This window comes from Schistocerca americana, chromosome 3 (assembly GCF_021461395.2).
Source record: "Schistocerca americana isolate TAMUIC-IGC-003095 chromosome 3, iqSchAmer2.1, whole genome shotgun sequence".
In the NCBI taxonomy this organism is placed as follows: domain Eukaryota; kingdom Metazoa; phylum Arthropoda; class Insecta; order Orthoptera; family Acrididae; genus Schistocerca; species Schistocerca americana.
This window is the reverse complement of record NC_060121.1, coordinates 187,622,620-187,645,380: the sequence shown is the minus strand read 5'-3', so window position 1 is coordinate 187,645,380 and position 22,761 is coordinate 187,622,620. Positions and strand designations below refer to the sequence as shown.

Genomic DNA, 22,761 nt, shown 5'->3' with positions numbered 1-22,761 from the left:
ATCACCAAACAGCAAGGCCTTCCAAGCACGCTCACAACTCCATCTATTTACTTACTCTCACATGCATATTTACTATCTTCCCACATCAACTGCAAGGCACTATCATCACATTTGTCTTAAAATGGTATCCTCATCATCACTGCACTTATCCACACCTCCTACCAGCCACAAGCCCTCACAACACTGCCAACAATGTTCTGTTCCCCAGCAGCATCTCAAACGCCACAGTAGTAGCCACCTACATGACTTTACCCACTACAGTCACAGTTCAGCCACACACTATGACCACTGGCACACTTGGCTCCATATCAAGTATACACTGTCCCATGTGTGGGAACAATAAACTATTGGTGTCTCATCAGAGACCAAAGAGCTGCAGCTCTGAAGTGGGATATTTGGGAGACGAGATCAAAGACATTCTTGTTTTGACCTTTGTATTTTGTAGATGTTTCTTGTATTGTAGTGTTCTCTCATAATAATGTTATCTATTCATACACTACTGGCCATTAAAATTGCAACATCAAGAAGAAATGCCGATGATAAATGGGTATTCATAGGACAAATATATTATACTAGAACTGACACATGATTACATTTTCATGCAGTTTGGGTGCATAGATCCTGAGAAATCAGTACCCAGAACAACCACCTCTGGCCGTAATAACGGCCTTGATACGCCTGGGCATTGAGTCAAACAGAGCTTCGATGGCGTGTACAGGTACAGCTGCCAATGCAGCTTCAACACGATACCACAGTTCATCAAGAGTAGTGATTGGCGTATTGTGACGAGCCGGTTGCTCGGCCACCATTGACCAGACATTTTCAATTGGTGAGAGATCTGGAGAATGTGCTGACCAGGGCAGCAGCCAAACATTTTCTTTATCCAGAAAGGCCCCACAGGACCTGCAACATGCGGTCGTGCATTATCCTGCTGAAATGTAGGGTTTCGCAAGGATAGAATGAAGTGTAGAACCACGGTTCGTAACACATCTGAAATGTAACGTCCACTGTTCAAAGTGCCGTCAATGCGAACAAGAGGTGACAGAGACGTGTAACCAATGGCACCCCATACCACCACGCCGGGTGATACGCCAGTATGGCGATGACGAATACACGCTTCCAATGTGCGTTCACCGTGATGTTGCCAAACACGGATGAGACCATCGTGATGCTGTAAACAGAACGTGGATTCATCTGAAAAAATCACGTTTTGCCATTCGTGCACCCAGGTTTGTCGTTGAGTACACCATCGCAGGCGCTTCTGCCTGTGATGCAGCGTCAAGGGTAACCTCAGCCTTGGTCTCTGAGCTGATAGTCCATGCAGCTGCAAACGTCATTGAACTGTTCGTGCAGATGGTTGTTGTCTTGCAAACGTCCCCATCTGTTGACTCAGGGATCGAGACGTGGCTGCAGGATCCGTTACAGCCAAGCGGATAAGATGCCTGTCATCTTGACTGTTAGTGATACGAGGCCGTTGGGATCCAGCACGGTGTTCCGTATTACCCTCCTGAACCCACCGATTCCATATTCTGCTAGCAGTCATTGGATCTCGACCAACGCGAGCAGCAATGTCACGATATGATAAACCGCAATCGCAATAGGCTACAATCCGACCTTTATCAAAGTCGGAAACGTGATGGTACGCATTTCTCCTCCTTACACAAGGCATCAGAACAACGTTTCAACAGGCAATGCCGGTCAACTGCTGTTTGTGTATGAGGACTCGGTTGGAAACTTTCCTCATGTCAGCACGTTGTAGGTGTCGCCACCGGCGCCAACCTTGTGTTAATGCCATGAAAAGCTAATCATTTGCGTATCACAGCATCTTGTTCCTGTCGGTTAAATTTCATGTCTGTAGCACGTCATCTTCGTGGTGTAGCAATTTTAATGGCCAGTAGTGTAGTAGTGTTGACCATCTTATTGGTACATCCTCCCATATCCACAGTGGAGATATTCTACATAGGCATTTATGTAAAAATAATGTTCACTCCAAAAAAATGATTAAGAGATGATGGCTTTGAATCAGCAGCAAACAGTGATGAATTTTTCTGTCATTATAAGACCCAGTGGATATAGTCTTGACAAACAAAAAACAATATATCATATTACTGAGATGTGAACACAGACTGTTTAAGCTCTGGAGTGTCATACTGTTCATATACTGTGTCATTTCTTGGTTTACACAGGACAGATTATATAAAGATCAGATTTTGAATAACAGAACAGTAGTTTGAGTCACTTGACTCAGTCATTTCTTCAATTCCCAGCAGACTGTGGTCTTTTAGGCTTGCCAAATGGCACTGTGAATCATTCAAAGATAACTTACTAATTTCTGATAGCTTTATTAGTTCCACAATTTCAGTAGGCTGTGAGAACTTTTCTTCATGGCTTATACAGAGGAGCAGGAGTAAATAACACGTCTTTATTAGTATGCTGTATTAAAGCATTATTGACTATGTTTTCCCTACTTATTTCACCACCTTTAATGGGACATTATGATTTAGTAGTATAATTACTGATATTACCCAGAAGTTCAAAGAAAATTAATGACTCATTTTATTTGAATTTATTTCTGGTGTACGGTCATCTGTTCAATTCCTGCATGCCCCATGTAAGTTGTTCCTGTCTGTGGCTCAGTCACCAACATTCAGTTTTCTCTCAGTATTATATTTTTGGAGCCTGGATACTTAAAGTGAGTGGCCCCCAATTCACTGCATAAAATTTCCAGATAGTACTGCGTTAATATCTGATGGTGAAAAACATATGCAGAATATAGTTTCTAGTTTTTTACTAATTATGAAATGTTTCAAATTAAAATTAACTGTCAAAAACCAAAATTATGATAGTATGCAAATAAAGAATGAGTCCACCTGACATCAAAATCAAAGGAAATTAAATAACATTTATAAAATTTTGTTATTTAAGTACCTGGTTACAGAAGACAACAGATGCAGCACAGAAATCAGAAAAAATATTACAACAATTAAATGTGCTTTCAATGTATGGCAACAGCTAATAGTCAACAAGCCATTTCACATAGCAAAAAAAGAATTTTTCAAAACATTCACCTGGAGTGTGATCCTATAAGACTGTGACAGTCAGACATTGATGAAGGCAGGTAGAAAGTGCTTAGAAGTGATGCAAATGTGGCTTTGGAGAACACTGACATGGACCAGCTGGATGGAAAGAAAATGATTGAAGAGGTTTTGAAAAATATAAAAAAGTCGAAAAATCTCATAGAAACTATTCAAAAAAGGAAAACAAAGTGTCTCGGAAATGTATTTATGCATAAGATTTTAGCAGACATATCAAAAGGCAAAATTTTGGGAAAGAAAACAAAGAGGAGCAATCAAGTAAGAGCCACTCATGAAATGACATGTGTCATGTATCAGACATAAACACCATTTGGCCTTCTGCATTGGTATAACTACCACCAAGTTATCAATTAGGATGAAAGGGCATATGCAAAAAGTGCATCTTTTACACAGATGATCCTGCTGTAGAGCACACTCTACAATATGACATTCATTACGTTGGTGCCTGTTTCAGCACAAATGCCATCTGGAACCTCCCTCCTGACACCAACATTTCGGAACTCTACAAGTAAGAAATGGGTTTACAACACGTGCTTGGTTCTTGCCACCCACCTGGTCTTGATTTAGTTAATTTTTATGGTCTCAGTATTTCTTTTCAGTGACTATTATATTTCTTTGTATTTTTTATTTTCTACATTTTTTATTTTCCAAGCTGTCTATTTTTCTATGCCCCCTTACCTGCCTACCATGTATAATGGAATTAGCTTTCCACTCTTATTGACTCTTGCATGATGTTCCTCAGTAATCTCTGTTTTTCACCTTTAAGTTCTTAAGTTTTTCAGTGCAATCTTTTTTCTCAGCCCTCCCAATAAGCTAAAAATGAGAGAAGTAATAAGATTGTGGGTGCATTGGTGGAGTAGAGGGCTTTAAGTGCTGGAATGAGGGGCTAGATGGTTGAGGCCAGAAGGATTACGGGAACATAGGATATACTGAAGGAAGAATTCCCACCTCTGAAGTTCAGAAAAGCTGTTGCTGGTGAGCAGGATCCACTTGGCACAGGCTGTGAAACAGTCACTGAAATGAAGAACGTCACATTGGGTGGTGTGCTCAGCAACACGGTGGTCCATCTGTTTCTTGGCCACAGTTTGTTGTTCATGAGAAAAGACTGCTTGTTGGTTATCACATCCATGTAGAATGCAGCATGGTGGTTGTAGCTTAGCTTGTAGATCACATGACTGGTTTCACAGGTAGCCCTGCATATGGGGATAGATGATGCTTGTGACCAGCCTAGAGTAGATAGTGGTGGGAGGATGTGTGGGGCAGGTATTGTATCTAGGTCCATTACAGGGGTATGAGCCATGAGGCAGGGGTTTTGGAGCAAGGGTTGTGGAGGGATGGATGAGGCAAAGGGTGGAGGTTAGGAAATTCTGAAAAGTTAACAGGGAGTGATTCGGGGGCAGTGTGGATGGATCACAGTTGAATGGAGGCGTTGAACTGAGTCAGGTTGAGTCTGATTGGTAGGGTTGGAGGCAAAAAAGTGTTTCCACTGCAGGGACAAGGAGAAAGATAGAAGGGCTTCAACTCCTGCATGACTGAATTTGGGGGTGGGGCAAAAGGTGAGGTCTTTGAAAAGGAGTGATACTTATATAGAGCTACGGCTCTTGGAGGAAAAGCTCATGCCTGCCATCCCCCTTCTTCCCACTTATCTACCCACAGAATTGCAACCCACATTACAACTTTTTTATTTATTTTTTTCTTTGATTTCATTGTGTCTTCACGCCAATTTCAGTAGTTTTTTTGCTTTTCAATATCAGCCAACTCCTTCATATTTCATCTTGCTTTCCCTTATTTCATCCATGTCATCCCTTCTGTGATTTTTCCCACATTTTTGTGCATATTTTTTCGAAATTTTCAGCCATATTTATATGTTACTTACATATTTTTACACGTTTTTATCCACCACCATGGGTCCTTGCTCCTCCCATCTGTGTCAATACAGAAAAGTTTCCTTATCCCTAGCTAGAACTCAGTCCCATATACTATTCCTGGATTGTTTTATGGCTCATGGAATCATCCACAAATGACATTACCATTAAATTACCCATCTCTGCCTGCCACCCTTCCTTCCTCAATGACCTCCTGCTGTTCAGATTCCACTAATCCTTAACCCTCACCAATACAATCCTGCAAAACCATATCAAACAGACCCAAACCTCTTTGCAATACCTCACCTCAATATGCAAAATTCTCCTGCTATGCAATACCAAATTCTTGGATCCCATGTCACACACTGAAACTCTTGCCCTCTAGGACCTAGAGCAACATGCACAGTGCCACCTCAAAAAATTCTTCACTCTGTTCACTTCCTACTCCTGCCTTGGACTACCACTATCCACCACCTCTACAACAATCTCCAAACCTCCCCCACATCCCTTTATAGCTGACAAACCCTGTCCCACAGACCTATTACATTTATCCCCACCCTCAAGAACTCCCTCCAACCACCATACAGAATCCAGAACATAAACAGACGCAAAATACAGTGATGAACCTTTCCTCCAATAGCCTTAGCTCTGCAGAGGTATCAGTCCTTTCCAAAGGCCTCACTTTTTCCCCACTCCCAAATTCAATCATGCAGGACTTGTTAAAGACCTTCTCTCCTTCTCCCAGTCCATAAGTGGGAACAATTTTTTGTCACCAACACTACCAATCAGACTCAACCAAAGACCAATATTGAACACTGCCTGACTCAGTTTGCTCCAACATCCAAATGTGATCCAGCAACACTATCCACAAATCACTCCCTGTTAACTTTTCTGAATTTCTTAACCTTGAACCTTGCCTCACAATCACTTCAAAAATCCCTCATCACGCAAACTAACCTTACACACATCGAAGTGCAGTCCACCACCTAACAACTGATCTCGACCTCATAATCCTACCTGCTGATGAAGGCTCCGTCACTGCTGTTTTGAAACACAAGGATTACTTAGCAGAATGACTCCACCAGCTGGCAGATTCATCACCCTACAAACCGTTCCACAATAACCTCATTCCAGAAATCCATTCCCCAAATCCTTAGGCCCATCCCAGAATCTCTTCCCGAGTCCATCTCTCTCCTCACCCCTGCCACTCCCCAAACCCCTACTATCTACATGCTTCCTGAAGTCCATAAACCCAATCATCCAAGTAGCCCCAGTGTGACCAGTTGCCATGCCTCCACAGAGGGAATCTCTGCTCTCAGTCTATTACCCGCAACCTACCCTCCTATATAACCATTTCCTCCACCGATTCTTCACAGTTCCTGTTCCTTCACCACATTGTGCCCTGATTGTCTATATTGATGCCACCTCCCATTATACTAACATACCTAACACCCATGGCCTTACCACTATTGAACATTACCCTTCCCAACACCCAATGCATTCCAAACCTACAACCTCCTTCCTAGTCACCATGACCAACTATAGCCTGACTCATAATTACTTCTCTTTTATCTACAAACAAATCTAAGGTATGGCTATGGGTGCCCGCGTGGCACCATCCTATGCCAACCCATTCATGAGTCATCTAGAGAAGTTCTTCCCAAACACCCAGAATTCCATACCCCTTACTTGGTTCCGATTCATTGATGACATCTTCGTGATCTGTACTGACGGTGAGGATACCCTATCAACATTCCTCCTGAATCTCAATATCTTCTCCCCCACTCACTTCACCTGGACCTACTCAGCTCAACAAGCCACCTTCTTTGATGTTAACCTCCACCTAAAAGATGGCTACATCAATACCTCCATCCACATCAAACCAGCAATACCTTCACTTCAACTGCTGCCACCCATTCCACACCAAGAAGTCCCTTCCATACAGCCTAGCCACCTGTGACCATTGCATCTGCAGTGATGAGTGGCCCCCCTCAAAATATGCCAAGAGTCTTGGCAGAATCCTTCCTTGGAGATGCCGAGTGCAGATAGGCACAACAAAAGGACTGTCACAAAATAAGCTTTCGGCCAATAAGGCATTTGTTGAAAATTGATGACACACACACACACACACACACACACACACACACACACACACACACACACACATGCAAACACAACTCACATACACATGACTGCAGCCTCTGGCAGCAGAAGCCCACTGCCAGCAACATCAGCAGTGGATGATGGAAGTGGCAACTGGGTGGTGGTAAGGAGGAGGCAGGGAGGAGGAGGGATAGCAGGGTAGAGGTGGGAGATAGTGAAGTGCTGTTGGGGAGCACACAAAGATGAGGTGGAGAGAGGGTAGGGCAGCTAGGTGCAGTCGGGAGGTTAGACGGAGGGCAGGGTAGAGAGGGAGGAGGTAGCAAAAAAGGAGAAAAGTAGAAAGACAGTGCGTGTTGGTGGAATTAGGTCTGTGTAATGCTGGAAGGGGAACAGGGAAGGGGCTGGATGAGTGAGAAAAATTACTAACAAAGGTTGAGGCCAGAATGGTTATGGGAATGTAGAATATACTGCATGGAGAGTTCCCACCTGTGCAATTCAGAAAGCTGGCTTTTTCCATATATTTCAGAATGGCACTGAGAGAAATGTGAGTTAGTTTTCACATGATCAATATTTTCTGAACAGATGCTGGTTGGTATGGACGAGCTCATTCTTTTTGAGATATCTAAAATGGCATGTGAGAGAAGTGTGCATTGGTTTTCACATGATATTTTTGGAATCCATACTGGTTGGCCTGGAGGAAGTATTTCTGTTGGAAATATTTGAGAATTACATTGGAATTCACAGCATGTTCTAAGAGTCTACAATAAATGGACTTCAAGGATACTGGATGGTAATTTTTGAGGGTCACGTCTGCTGCCCTTCTTGTAGATGGTGTGACTTGTGCCTTCTTCCAACCACTGAGCACACGTTTTTGTTAGGGATCTTCAGTATATTATGATTAAAAGAGGTATTAACTCAGCTGCAAATCTGGTATAGAATCTGATAGATATTCCATTGGACTCTAGAGCTTCATTCAGTTTTAGTTATTCCCACTATTTCTATTATTATTTCTAATATCTAATTCATTCATCTTAGCAATGGTACAAGAATCAAACTGAGTTTTCCTTTGTAAATGAGCATTTGAAAATAGACTTCAGCATTTGCTTGTGATTTGTTACTGTCAATTTCAGTTTGTGTTTCACCAACATGTGCCTTGACACTAACCTTGATGCCACTAACAGCCTTTACACATGGCCAGAAGTTCTTTGACTATTGTGAAAGATCTTTCAATAATACTCTACTATTGTAGTCATTGAGGGCTTCATGCAGTGCCCTCTTGACACCCAAATGTATTTCATTCAGCATCCCTCTATCTACAGCCCTATACTTTGTTTTCCACACATTATGAAGTATTCTCTGTGCCTTTAGAAGTTTATTTACTGTAACTACATATAAAAAAAGGACCCCTCCCATCATGAATTGTTCTACATGGTACATATATCCAGTACGTGGTCAACTATGCATTTAAACTTGAGCTAGTGTTTCTTTACATGCTCCTTCCCTGAGCCAAAATTTTTAAGTTCATCATTCAACTACACTCCTGGAAATTGAAATAAGAACACCGTGAATTCATTGTCCCAGGAAGGGGAAACTTTACTGACACATTCCTGGGGTCAGATACATCACATGATCACACTGACAGAACCACAGGCACATAGACACAGGCAACAGAGCATGCACAATGTCGGCACTAGCACAGTGTATATCCACCTTTCGCAGCAATGCAGGCTGCTATTCTCCCATGGAGACGATCGTAGAGATGCTGGATGTAGTCCTGTGGAACGGCTTGCCATGCCATTTCCACCTGGCGCCTCAGTTGGACGAGCGTTCGTGCTGGACGTGCAGACCGCGTGAGACGACGCTTCATCCAGTCCCAAACATGCTCAATGGGGGACAGATCCGGAGATCTTGCTGGCCAGGGTAGTTGACTTACACCTTCTAGAGCACGTTGGGTGGCACGGGATACATGCGGACGTGCATTGTCCTGTTGGAACAGCAAGTTCCCTTGCCGGTCTAGGAATGGTAGAACGATGGGTTCGATGACGGTTTGGATGTACCGTGCACTATTCAGTGTCCCCTCGACGATCACCAGTGGTGTACGGCCAGTGTAGGAGATCGCTCCCCACGCCATGATGCCGGGTGTTGGCCCTGTGTGCCTCGGTCGTATGCAGTCCTGATTGTGGCACTCACCTGCACAGCGCCAAACACGCATATGACCATCATTGGCACCAAGGCAGAAGCGACTCTCATCGCTGAAGACGACACGTCTCCATTCGTCCCTCCATTCACGCCTGTCGTGACACCACTGGAGGCAGGCTGCACGATGTTGGGGCGTGAGCGGAAGACGGCCTAACGGTGTGCGGGACCGTAGCCCAGCTTCATGGAGACGGTTGCGAGTAGTCCTCGCCGATACCCCAGGAGCAACAGTGTCCCTAATTTGCTGGGAAGTGGCGGTGTGGTCCCCTACGGCACTGCGTAGGATCCTACGGTCTTGGCGTGCATCCGTGCGTCGCTGCAGACCGGTCCCAGGTCGACGGGCACGTGCACCTTCCGCCGACCACTGGCGACAACATCGATGTACTGTGGAGACCTCACGCCCCACGTGTTGAGCAATTCGGCGGTACGTCCACCCGGCCTCCCGCATGCCCACTATACGCCCTCGCTCAACGTCCGTCAACTGCACATACGGTTCACGTCCACGCTGTCGCGGCATGCTACCAGTGTTAAAGACTGCGATGGAGCTCCGTATGCCACGGCAAACTGGCTGACACTGACGGCGGCGGTGCACAAATGCTGTGCAGCTAGCGCCATTCGACGGCCAACACCGCGGTTCCTGGTGTGTCCGCTGTGCCGTGCATGTGATCATTGCTTGTACAGCCCTCTCGCAGTGTCCGGAGCAAGTATGGTGGGTCTGACACACCGGTGTCAATGTGTTCTTTTTTCCATTTCCAGGAGTGTATGACACTACTACTTTTTTATCTAGTGTACTGAACATATCAATCTTTATACTTATTTTAGTTGCCCTCTGTATTTTGGTAATCATTGTTGCTACAGCTGCCTCATAGTCAATGAGACCAGCTTCAATGTGAAGATCCTCAAAGAGCTCAGGTCTATTTGTTGCCATTATATCTAATATATTTTCACCATGAGTGAGATTCCAAATCATCTGTTGCAAGTAATTTTGAGAGAAAGCACTTAGTAATGTTCTGTGGGACATCTTGTCACGTTCACAACCAATAGAATCATAAATATCCCATTTAATTGTTGGTGATACAATTCTCCTGCACTGATCACAGTATAATTGGTGAACATATGTGCTAGCGATTTGAGGATTTTTGTTACATCAGGAGGTGAGTCTGGTGACTGATGGAAGGATCCAATTATAATTTTACACCATCTCCTTTGAACCTTGTCCAAACAATCTCACATGTAGCTTGAATTTCTGTCTTAGTAGATCTGAGTTTCATGTTTGCTGTGAGATATACACCACTGTAATTCCACATTAGTCCATCCCTGCAATACATATGCTTAAATTTTCCCCAAAAATCTTATTGCTGTCAGCTTCAAGTTTTAATCATCTTCCTGTACCTAGTATTATGTGAGCTTCATTGCAGCTCAGGAACACTTCAAGCCCTGGCACTTTGTTGAAAATGCTTCAGATTTATTTGGTGTAGTTCTGACAACTTTGATCATTATTCAGTTTCAAACAGAAGTTGATTGCAACAACACATCTGTTTCAGACCAGTATATTTTCCCTTGCCATGCAGACTACAATCTGCAAAAAGTTTAGCAGTTGAGAGAAGACAATGGAGTGTGGTTTAATGAACCAGTCTAAATAATAATGTTAATGTTAAGTAATTATATTGTGTTTACGGTGACAGGGTGTTTGGCCATGGCCCAAGGCACATATCTCTGCATAATGCTTCCTCTCCTAATGTTGGAAACCTTCTCAGAGGAGATGAAACATTAGAAAGAAACATGCTTTAATAACATTTTGGAACTGGTATACTACTAACAATGCATGGCTGTGTATACAGCTCTAATCTGCAAAGAGTCACTTAGTCATAGGGATTATATGAAATTTATTGCTGTCATGTATCACTTTTAATCTTGAAATTCCGTTCTTTTATTGCACACACACACACACACACACACACACACACACACACACACACACAAAATCAATAAGAAATACAAGCAATGTGAAAATATAACCTATAAAAAGCATATATGTTCCCTGCTAATTTCAAATTTACAATAAAATATTCCTGAAATCAATAAAATAATAATAATAATGATAATGATAATGATAATAATAATAAAAGCAATGACTTGCAGACAAACAGAATCATGAAAGCAGTTGGGGAGTAATGTCCAACTAACCGTTAATTCAGAATCTTCGGTTACTTTAACAGGTCCACCTTTCACAATACTGCCTCCCAGGAAAATTTGTCCAACAAGCTTTGGATGAGCTGCATTTGTAATGTCAAACTGACGTATATCTCCATGAAGCCAGTTACAGAAGTACAAGTAATGGTCATCTAATGATATAATGATGTCAGTCACCAGACCTAAAATTTTTAAAGTGACATTTAAGAAGTTATAAGTTGCCTTAAATCTGTTGGAAGTGATTCAAAAAGTGTTATTCTCAACACAAAAATTCAAAATGAATGCTTACATTAATGAGCACCTTCAAAACTTCTGAAACAATAGCAAAAGTTAGGCTAGGACAGTGACAAAAATGCTGAGACCAACAGAGCATTTAGATCTCCGTGGGTAGTCATTTTTATCAGAAGAAAGTAAACATTATTAACAACAATTTTTGTGCATTTAATCATTAACCTGACTCTAGTTTTGAAGTCCCAGGATCACTGTTGTAAAATGCTTTATTGTTTCACCCTGAGGGAAATTACATACTGCTGCAGATTTTTCCAAATATTTACTTTTGTTACATCTACAGCTACATCTATATGGTTACTCTGCAATTCACACGTAAGTGCCTAGCAGGGGGCTCATTAAACCATTTTCATACTACTTCTCAACCATTCCACTCTCAAATCTTGAATAATGACCATCTATTTTATATGGCCTGTATTTCCAGATGTTACAGATTAGATATAGACTTGTTCATAAGTTCAATCACGACCATTTATGTGTTAAGTCGATAGGATGTTAATTCATTGCAACCATAGCTAAGTAAGTGCTTAACATATACGTCTCAAAATTTGTAGACCTAGTCATAATAATGACGATGTTGGCTTTATATTATTTTTCCCACTCCTAAGTTCATTTTAGGTGATTAAACTTCATGCTTAAGCAGAAAATTTTCCTAGACAGGCCGTACCTTGTAAGCACATGATGTCTTCCTCATATCATGACCAACGAATACTTCATAAATGTTACGGACGTCGATCTAAGTACGTTCTGCACAGGATAACATATATGCCCTTTTCCTCAGCTATACCTTTCATTTCACTTTACTAGTAGAGTCAGGGTCAGGAGTTAGGTTCACATCTTGTCCCAACAAGTAACTATCACACAGTTTATGCACAGGTGCAAGGTATTGTGACCACCTAGGCGGGCCTCATGACGCTACGGTCAGTTCCAGTACAGCATTCGAGGCTCCCCCACATCGCACTCACAAAATGGGGCCAAGGCAGTTTCAGACAAGTTTTTACAGTCTGGCGATAATTTATGGGTTTATAGTTTTAGCCTTACGATGTTCACTATGGACAAATGGCAGTTACTTTTATTCTGAAGGAGGTTGTGTTATCCCTACTGAAACCTAGGTAAATTCTAGGTAAATGTTGCAAATGAGGCTGTTGGTTATTGAAATTAAAATTAATATTTATACAGTTGCTGTCAGGGCTGTGAAATGTTGAAAATATTTAAACTCATTAATTACTTAAGTTTCTGAATTAATTTTTAGCCTCAAGTTTCTGTTAACTGAAGTAATTATAAACTTTTATTGCTATCCCTTGATAGTGTGGTATCTTATGAAGTCCAGTGGCAATACTAGTGAATTTAGAGTTCAGTTCTCATTTTGGCCATGCTATAACATAGTTACATGGTTGAAAGCAAGTCTACTATTTGCAGAGTTGTAATACATTGAAATTTCTGTATAAAGAAACCAAAGAGGTTGAATATGTAGAAGGTGACTCTTTTTAAGTTTAATAAAGTAGTTTTAAAACAGTGATTTTGCTATTTAATAGGGTCAAAAAATATTCATCTCCAGTTTAGAGTAAGAAACATTGTGAAAGTTAATTGATGTGCAACTGCCAACCTCCAAATAGGACAATTGTACAGTCTTATGGTTCAAATGTCAGTTTAAAAAATGTAACTAGAGAAAACTTAACAACCTAAATCTCCAAGCAATGCTGAAAGGCAGATAAGGAATGGTAATTATTGCAAATAAAATTCCAAAGTGCTCACAGAAGCAGCAGGGAAGGACCAACACCCACATAAAAAAATCAATCACTTTCTCATTTCACAATTCAGAGCATATAGATACAGCAAATTTGTACTTTGAAAACATGCTGCTATTCACAGTCTTTTAAGGAGAAATGAAAAATGTGATAATATTTCACTCTGCAAAATAGAGGAACATGTTTTTGCATGTTTTTTGTTTATCACATTAAACTTGCTGACTCCTGTGATATAAGTTCAGTTCTCTACAAAAACACACTATTATATTATTAATGTTTTCTAAAAGAATGCCAGTAGTCAAAGTCTATATCTTTCTTTAAAGAAATGTACTATATTTCAATCTTCTTTGAGTGGAAACAACTGAAGGTGCAATGAACTTGCTTCTACGCAGAATTATGCATTGTTGACACCTCCCATGGATGATCACTGGAGGTGAGTCATACTACACTGACATGTAACTGTTAGAGACATAAAATTTCTTAATGCAGACAACTTATCTATTATTACTTCAAAGAAAAATTCAGTTGAAAACTAATAAATTCTGAGACAGAGTTTCTGCCCACATCTTACCTTCAGGAGGCCAACAGAAACATTCCTCTCTCACCAGAGAGGGAGAGGAGCTATTAGATCTAAAAGCCAGATAGGCATAGTGTCACTTTTACTTTAGTGCCTGTCAGCAGTACTAAGCACTTTGCCTCTCGAATTTATGTGCTGCTCAGCAAGTCAGTTTCATAATTTATTAAAACTTATCTATACTCATTTCTGCACCTGAGGTATGAACAGCAAAAGCAACTATTTCCCTGATTTCACACTTTCTGTCATACAATGTCAAAAAATTGGTGCATGTTTTCTTTTTCTTCTTCTTCTTCTTCACTTGAAGTACTGAGCATGTGCCACCTGTGATAACCATATTTACTTTTTCTTGACCTCCTTTCTTCAGGTTCATACATCAATATTTTGAAACATGATCTTTTACATATCAGGCTGAAATGAAGCTCCTTCCAGTACTTATCTACCAATGTGATACAGTTCAGTACCATGCAAGAAGTAAAAATGCCCAGAAGACATGAACTTGTGAGAATTTTGTTTCTAGAGGTTAGTGTGAGTTCTCACATAAATGCCATCAGTCCATTTGATGATTATGCACGGTCTATAGGTTTGTAGTTCTGAGTTGTTATAGGCTGGCAGAGCTACCAAATAATGTAGGCAAACATAAAAATCACAAATTAAAACAACAGTTTGTTTAGTACCGCAGAGCAGTTCCCAACTATTGGCAACTGGAACATAGGAATAGCTGCTCCAAGCTAGTGCAACTGTTGTACAATAGTAAGCATTTAAGTCCATGTATAGCAGTTAAATTAACACCTTTCTCTGAAGCAAGTTAAAAGTTTCTCAAAGATAAATGGCAATTTGCCAATGCTCTAGCAAGTGCCCCTCTGTCACCTACTCCCAGATACACTGTGCCACGCATTCTATGCACAGATACCTGAGTACCCTGCTTCTCTCCCTCTCCAGAGGTACTGTCCATTCCAACTGCCAACCACATTCCAAGCATTCACCTAAGGTAAAGCTTAGAGTCTATAATGTCACCAGCTACCCATAAATCCTTGTGATGGGTATTGTGCCTTTGAAATATGATCCTGTCAGTTTCTTTTATACTCACTCATGACGAATTCAACCATACAGTTTATGTGTAGCCATAAGCTCAGTTTTTGAGAATTTTCTTATTCTACAAAATCCTCAGCACCTCTCTATGCACATCCTGTACTTCATTACCATAACTATAAAGTACTTTCACTTTTCCATGGCACTAACTATCCGTAAAACAAGCTATGTAAGAAGTCCCTGCAAAGCATTAAACTTAAACAAACAAATAAGTTAATAAAAGAAGGGAAAAAATCAGGCTTTAATATCCTGAGATAGAGCATAGGATGCAAGTTTGATTAGATAACTGTGAAGAAGGAAACTGAAAATGTCCTTTCCAAAGAAGACATCCTGGTATTCACCTTCAGTTGTTGAGTGAAAATATACTCCCGCTTGACTGTATGAGAATTGAAACATTGCTCCCCCCAAAAGCTCGCTCAGTGCCTTACCCAATAGTGCAGCACTTTATATGGTCAAAATATACAGCCTATTCAGAATTACTGAAGCATTTTCTGCCACTAATTGCACAGAATCTCTGTTCAAACCACTTCTCTTTTTTCCCCTAAAGGGCAGTGAAAAGGAAAGAATCATTCTTGCCTGTTCTCCTCTTATTTCCTTCAATATTTTTGTTATTGAAACTCTTCCCTTCCATCTAAATCCCTGTTTATTTTCTTTTATTTATTTCTTTTCCCATAAGAACATCTTTACCTATGTATATTAAACTATTTTTTTTGCCACTGTCATAGCTTAAAGTATTTTGTACTCCCTCCCTTTTGCAGGAACCTTACAACTGCAGTTAGTTGCTGCTGAAGTTACCATAACTGCAAATGTAGTGCCATTTATAAAGATAATTTAATGTAGCACAACCAGATGCAAGAGGCATGATGGTTTTCCATACAAAGTAACTAACAATAACAAGTGACCATAACACAGTTATTTATTGACACAGATAGGTGGTTCAATCTGCAATTTTCTTAAATGCATCTGAGCCAAATATAAGCCTTTGGTAATTAAGTTTGGAATTATTGAGAAGTACTTGGTATTAATTGCGACAGCTGATAAATTAGGTACCCAGAAGACACTTGTTACATCACATCAAACCACTAAATACAAAAATTAGATACAAAGCCACAGTAATGATTTTCTAATACTGTAAATATTGAAACACACCTGAAATCATGCATTTATTATATTCCAACGTCAATCAAAATGGAGGTACTCACCTGGCATTACTGGCAATAGCCACCCTTCAACTTTCTTGCAGGGTACACTGATAACCTTTTCAGCTGTCCAAGTACCATCAACCTTTTTGTTAAATCTGGAAAAAAAACTGTCTATATGTAGCAGTCTTCCTCTGACATCATTAGAAACTTACCACCAAATAAAATGAATTAAAAAAGAAGTGGCCACTTCTGTTTCATGGAAGATATCAAAGTAATGTAAACAAGAAGAACACTCAGATCAAAACAAGTATGTAAATAAGAAAATGCATACCGGAAAACTGTTGAGCCAAGAGCACAGCCAACATATCCAGTATCGCTACGTGGGTTATGCAAGAAACGCACTTCTAGTGGAGCAATTCCTTCCTTTCCAAGATCAATACTCTGGATTTTCTTGTGTGTGCTCCATGAGAAGAAGTTTAAGCGATTTCCATAAATAGCTAATAACAACAGAGAAATGCTAAGTTTGTTTTTACATAATGGCATATACATGTACCTTCCTACAAGAATGAAATTATCACATATTGAATAATTCAGAGACACAAAAATATGCTACTTATCTTTGGAGAACTAAAAATAATCTTAGTAATGCCATTTTTAAATATGTAACAAGCCAAGACACATTTATTTCCATGCTGTTGATCATCCTAATCACAAAGGGCATGCCAAGTGAGGAGCAGGGAGCAAATGGATTTTTGATTAAGGTGTATCCACAAACCATTAGCACTGTCACTAAACATTTGATGTGTATAAATTCACTTTTGCTGTACAGTACCAATATCCATTACGTAAAAAAAAGAACATTGATATATTTCCATAAAATATTATCTTTACATACAAAATTCAACACATCATTATCATGATTTATCAGCATTATGAATGAATTCACAAAAAAGGTTCCTTAAAGACATTTCTGTCCACTGATAACTACATATGATTACCGTAAACAAATTTTGTACAGTCATCCAAAATAACTAAACATTTGTCTTCATTTAAACAGAATATACAGTGTATAACTAAATTATCCTCACAGATGTTGAGGAGTTGTAGTGGGAAACAAGAAGGTTAAGTTTAGCAGTGACTCTATGCAGTGACGAGTACCAGAAACATAGCAAGTAGACTGAATGTGGATCATCAAACTGCCTGATACACTCTGCATGAGCAGCAGATATGCCTTTACTTTCCCCAGAAGGTACAGGTAATGAGCCATAGGATGAACCCACTTCTGCAAGTGGTTCTTGCACTGTTGTGTGGATGAGCCCAACTTCTTACAGCAGATCCTTTGTGTGGATGAACCCATGTTCACCAGGGAAGGTGTTCTCAATTCTCACAACAGTCATGTGTGGGATGATGAAAATCTGCTTGCTGCACACCCCCATAGGTTTTAGGAATTATGCGGTCTGAACATTTGGGCAGGGTTCTTGGATGAACACATCATCGGGCCATGTCTTCTTCCACCACATATCTTGAGTGCCACTTACTTGCATTTCCTTGATGGCCTACTGCATGGACTCTTGGAAGATTTGCCACTGCCTGTGCATCGAAAAGTGATTCCACACAATGGTGCACCACCTAATTTTTCACATATAGTCTGATATCATCAGGACCAATGATTTGAGCAACAGTGGACATGTTGTGATGGCCTAATTGCTTGGCCTGTGTGTTCTCCTGACATGAAGACTCTAGATTACTACCTGAAGGATAACATTAAATCCTTGATTTATGAGGTCATTGTGGCATCCACCTACTAGCATGGGTTACGACTGCAGCAGATGCTGGAGGACCAGAGATTGGTTATCGTGCACACCACATTGTGGTACAGAGGTACCACATCTCTGTTGGCATTGGTGGTTGTCACATTGGTCCCTCCTTGTAAGTGGACCCAGATGATAAGTAGCAGGAATCAGGGATCAACACGTGTAGTGATATTCTGTGTGTAGCGCAAAAATGGTATATTTCCGGAAATGAGTTCCTTTGCTGAACTTAGCCATTTTGGTCCCCAAATACAAGTCCTCAAAGTCTGTACAGCAAATTTAGCCACACCCTGCATGGTAATAAGGCAATGAGTACCAATCAAAGCAGACTCCACAGAATCCTCCTCTCAGCTATTACTAAGGATGGGTTAGTGGCTGGCTCCTGCAAAATTATTCCTCAACTTGAGAGTGCTTAAAAACCTGAAAAAATACCATCAATTAATCTGGCCCTCTTTCCCAAACCTATCCCTATTTACTTCCTGAGGACAGAACTAACAGTTTTGATTGTGTGTACCAGCAGTACTGAAATGTCACCCCATGAAGCTAAGTACCAAGCAGCATTTCTGCCTCCTTGTAATATACTGGGTGTTCCAGGAGGAACAGTCAATACTCAGGGATATGACATGGGCTCTAAAATACATGCCTTATGAGCTACTTCATCTTCAATGCTATGAAGCAAATCTCTTCTACTGCAAACTCTATGCTTTCCATAGTTTCGTAGAAGGTAGTATGGACCAAAACAAGAAAAAATTATCTAGTAAACAGTAGAAGAGATGTGTTCCATAGTATCAAAGATGAACAAGTGCTCATAGATCTTAGGGTGTCCATTTTACTAGAATTTTTTGTTTTGAATGATAATTCATGTCATAACCCTCAATATTGACCATTCCTCCTGGTAGGACAACCTGTATACACATTTTGTTTTATACTGCATACTCTCACACTGAAACTGATGCAATCAGTATCGGACAACTACCTTCTTGCTTCATTTTTTTTTTTTTTTTTTTTAAAAAAAAAGAAGAAAGAACTCACCCATCATGGAACTATGGTGTTGAAAAGAAGAGACATGAAAAGCACATATTTACACTTATGCAAGAGTGGCAATGCTTTGAGTTCCAAATCTCCAGGAATCTCAGAAGCTTATGTCATTCACTGAGTGATAAGAGAACACCTATGAGATAAATATTTTAATGTTTATATCATAAGTGTTCTGTTGTCTTACCACTTGTTTCTGTCTCCTGTCTTTTTGTGTTAGTTCCTGGGATGCATGTAATGTGTTTCAGTATCAAATATCCTCAAAAGTTTCTTTGCACATGCCATTTAACAAAAAAAGCAGTTGTGACATGTCATTCACTTCCAGAAGTGTCAGGATGCTCATTTTTGAGTAATCTTATATATTATCTGTTAGATACTTTTATGTCTGTGGATACAAAATAGGTATATGCTGCACCTTTACCAACACTCTTGAAAGTGCAGATATTCCTTATTCTTTATCAGATGTTCTTCCACCAGAAGAGGATATGACAGTAGCTTCAGCAACACATGTGTCTGGTGATAGGGCAAGTGCCACTACTAATTACTCATCAACAGTTGCTCTTCCAGCTCATGAAGATATGGAAGATCCAGTGTCAGGGGCAGGTGTGTCAGGTGATAATGCAAATGTTGTTGCTAGTCACTCATCTCCAGTTGGTCTCCCAGCGCAAGAAGTTATAAATGTTCTTGCTTCAGCACCAGGTGTTTGTGCAGATGCAGCTGCATAACTCATTATGAGATATTTATGATGCAGCAGCTCCACCTCAAAGTTCAGAAAACAGAAAAATGCTTCTAAGACTGGGATGACCTAATGTCAAAGGGGGATTTTTATTACCCCCTCAAGTAGAAGGACATAGGTAATCTTTCTTGCAATAGTCCTGTAGATGATAAATCCATCCATTTAAATGTAGCTGCCAAAGTAGCCCCAATTGTTGGTAAAAAAGTAATTACCTAGATGTAATTAAAGAGTACCTAATTGCAAAGACTCTAAAAATTTCTAATTTCATAATGTACAAGGTCTTAGACATGAAATATGTGACCTAGAAGTGTTAATAAACTCTGTAAGTGAAATTTCAGATGCAAATATTCCATATACAACTGAGGACTTAATGGAAGCACAAGAAATCAAAAGTATAGTGCTCCCACAATTCACACTAATAGACAATTTTTCAAGAAAAATTTACAAAGGTGGAGGGAGTTGCATATTTGCAAGGGAATGCATTGCAGCCCATTCACTCCAAATATGCTGTTCTTACAGTGCTGAAAAGGATATAGAATTATCTGGGATTCAACTTACTGACCTCAATTTACTCTTAATAACTGTTTACAGATCACCTTCTGGTAAGATAGGCTCATACTTTAAAAACTTTACATCCCTTCTTGAAACTCTAACAAAGAGAAGCATTCCAAATATCTTAATCTGTGGCAATTTTAATTATGGACTTCTTGAATGATGGCAGCACCCAGACAGCCTTCATAAATCAATAAATTCTTTCAACCTTCATTTGAAAGTAAAATCTGCAACTAGAATCACATCCCATAGTAGTAGCTGTATTGACCAACTAGCCACTAATGTAGAATGTGTTGCAAACTCTGTACACATAGGGTTTTCAGACCACAGTGCTATAATTATAAATACAAAGTTACCACATAGGGAAGCCTTAGTCAAAAAAGCAGTAAGAAACTTTTCAGAAAACAATATTTTAAATTTTCTATCCAACATGAATAAAGAAAACTGGCAGACAGACTTCCAATCACAAACAGTAGATGATAAGTATGCAGCCTTCCTAAAAATATTTCTCTTGTTACTTCAATTACCATTTGCCTTTAAAATTAAAAAAAAAGTTGTTCCTGGATATTTCAGAAAGAGGATCACTTCAGACATTATAACTTCCTTCAAAAGAAAAAGGGAGCTTTTCTCCTTGAGCAAAACAAACTTTGGCAGGAGTGTCCAGTTTAAGAAATACTTCACTGCTTATAAAAGGATATTCAGAAATGTTGTCAAGGAAGCCAGAAAACTTCATTATGGTATACATCTCAAAAACTCAAGTAACAAAAGTAAATGTATGTGGTAGATATTTAACATTCATACAGGTAGGGCTAAAAATGTTACAAATAGCAGTAACCTAGAAATAAATGGAAGACTGACTACTAACAAAAAAGAAATGGTTCATGAATTTAACTCCTTCTTCACAAGTTCTGTTGAAAACCTTACTGGTCACTTAAAGAATAACCCTATGCCAGCCTCTCTTTCAAGCAAATTGAAAATGCAATCGGCCAAAAAAAAAAAAAAAAAAAAAAAAAAAAAAAAAAAAAAAATTCCTTAAGCTGGACAAGATGAAATCCCTTGTTTCCTTGTTCACAGATGTTCAAGTATAATAAGTAAGCCTCTATCACATGTCATTAACTCTTCATTTTTGGAAAGTATATTCCCTAAATTACTTACCATAGCAAAAATTATACCAATACACAAAAAAGACTCTAAACAAGATCCCAATAATTATTGGCCTATAGCACTCCTCTGTGTTTAGTAAAATATTTGAGTATGTAGTGGCTGACAGACTAAAATCATTTCTGAATAAGTATAGTATCTTTCTCCAGCTCAGTACGGATTCCAGGAGGGGAAAACTGCTGTTAATAAATTTCTTGACAGAACTCTCACTCTCATAGATAAGGAACAGCCAGCTGTGGGGTTGTTCCTTGATCCACAGAATACTATTACAAAAACTATACAACTACGGTATAGGGGGCACTGCCTACGATTGGTTTGCAAGCTACCTACTAAACAGAAAATAGTATGTGCAGTTATGTGAGGTCACCCTTTCAGGAAAATCCACAGTTTCATGTTCCAATATACAACCCATAAAACATAGTGTCCCTCAATGATCGGTTTTAGGCCCAATCCTATTTCTCCTGTTCATTAATTATCTTCCTCTTCACCTACAGACCTGCAATACCTTCCTTTTCAACTATGACACCAATATTCTGGAATCTGACTCAGATGATCACACTGAAGCTGCAGTCAACAAATGTACAACTCTACTAGATTCATGGGTTGCAGCTAATAGGCTACTTCTTAATACAAAAAAGACTGTAGACCTAACAATTCATACAGTCCATAACAGAAATCCCACTGTCCCAATTATACAAATAGGTGGAAATAGTATTGAACTGGAAAATGTAAGTAAATTCTTTGAAATACCTACCTCTGACAGTCTAAGCTGGAAAAGGTACACTGACAGCTTAGCTACCAAGCTAAGTAAAGTATGTTTTATGGTTCTGTCAGTCAGGGAAGTGACAAGTATAAATATGCTAACGTCAGTGTACCATGCTTTTTTTCACTCAGTCCTAACGTTTGTCCTCATATTCTGAGGCCACGGTTCTAAGTCCAACAAAATATTTAAGCTCCAAAAGAAAACTGTCAGGATGTTGTTGTTGTGGTCTTCAGTCCTGAGGCTGGTTTGATGCAGCTCTCCATGCTAATCTATCCTGTGCAAGCTCCTTCATCTCCCAGTACCTACTACAACCTACATCCTTCTGAATCTGCTTAGTGTATTCATCTCTTGGTCTCCCTCTACGATTTTTACCCTCCACGCTGCCTCCAATGCTAAATTTGTGATCC

General features: G+C 39.9%; 1 protein-coding gene across 1 annotated transcript in view; it reads right to left on the bottom strand.

Annotated features, from left to right (window-relative positions):
• LOC124605962 (methanethiol oxidase-like) overlaps positions 1 to 22,761 on the bottom strand; it is a 129,842-nt gene that overhangs the window by 67,243 nt on the left and 39,838 nt on the right. Inside the window, exons 5-7 of the mRNA XM_047137925.1 lie at positions 16,628 to 16,793; positions 16,357 to 16,451; positions 11,447 to 11,634 (exon numbers count right to left, since the gene is read on the bottom strand). Coding sequence (XP_046993881.1) covers positions 11,447 to 11,634; positions 16,357 to 16,451; positions 16,628 to 16,793 — 449 coding nt within the window. The remainder of the gene's footprint in view (positions 1 to 11,446; positions 11,635 to 16,356; positions 16,452 to 16,627; positions 16,794 to 22,761) is intronic.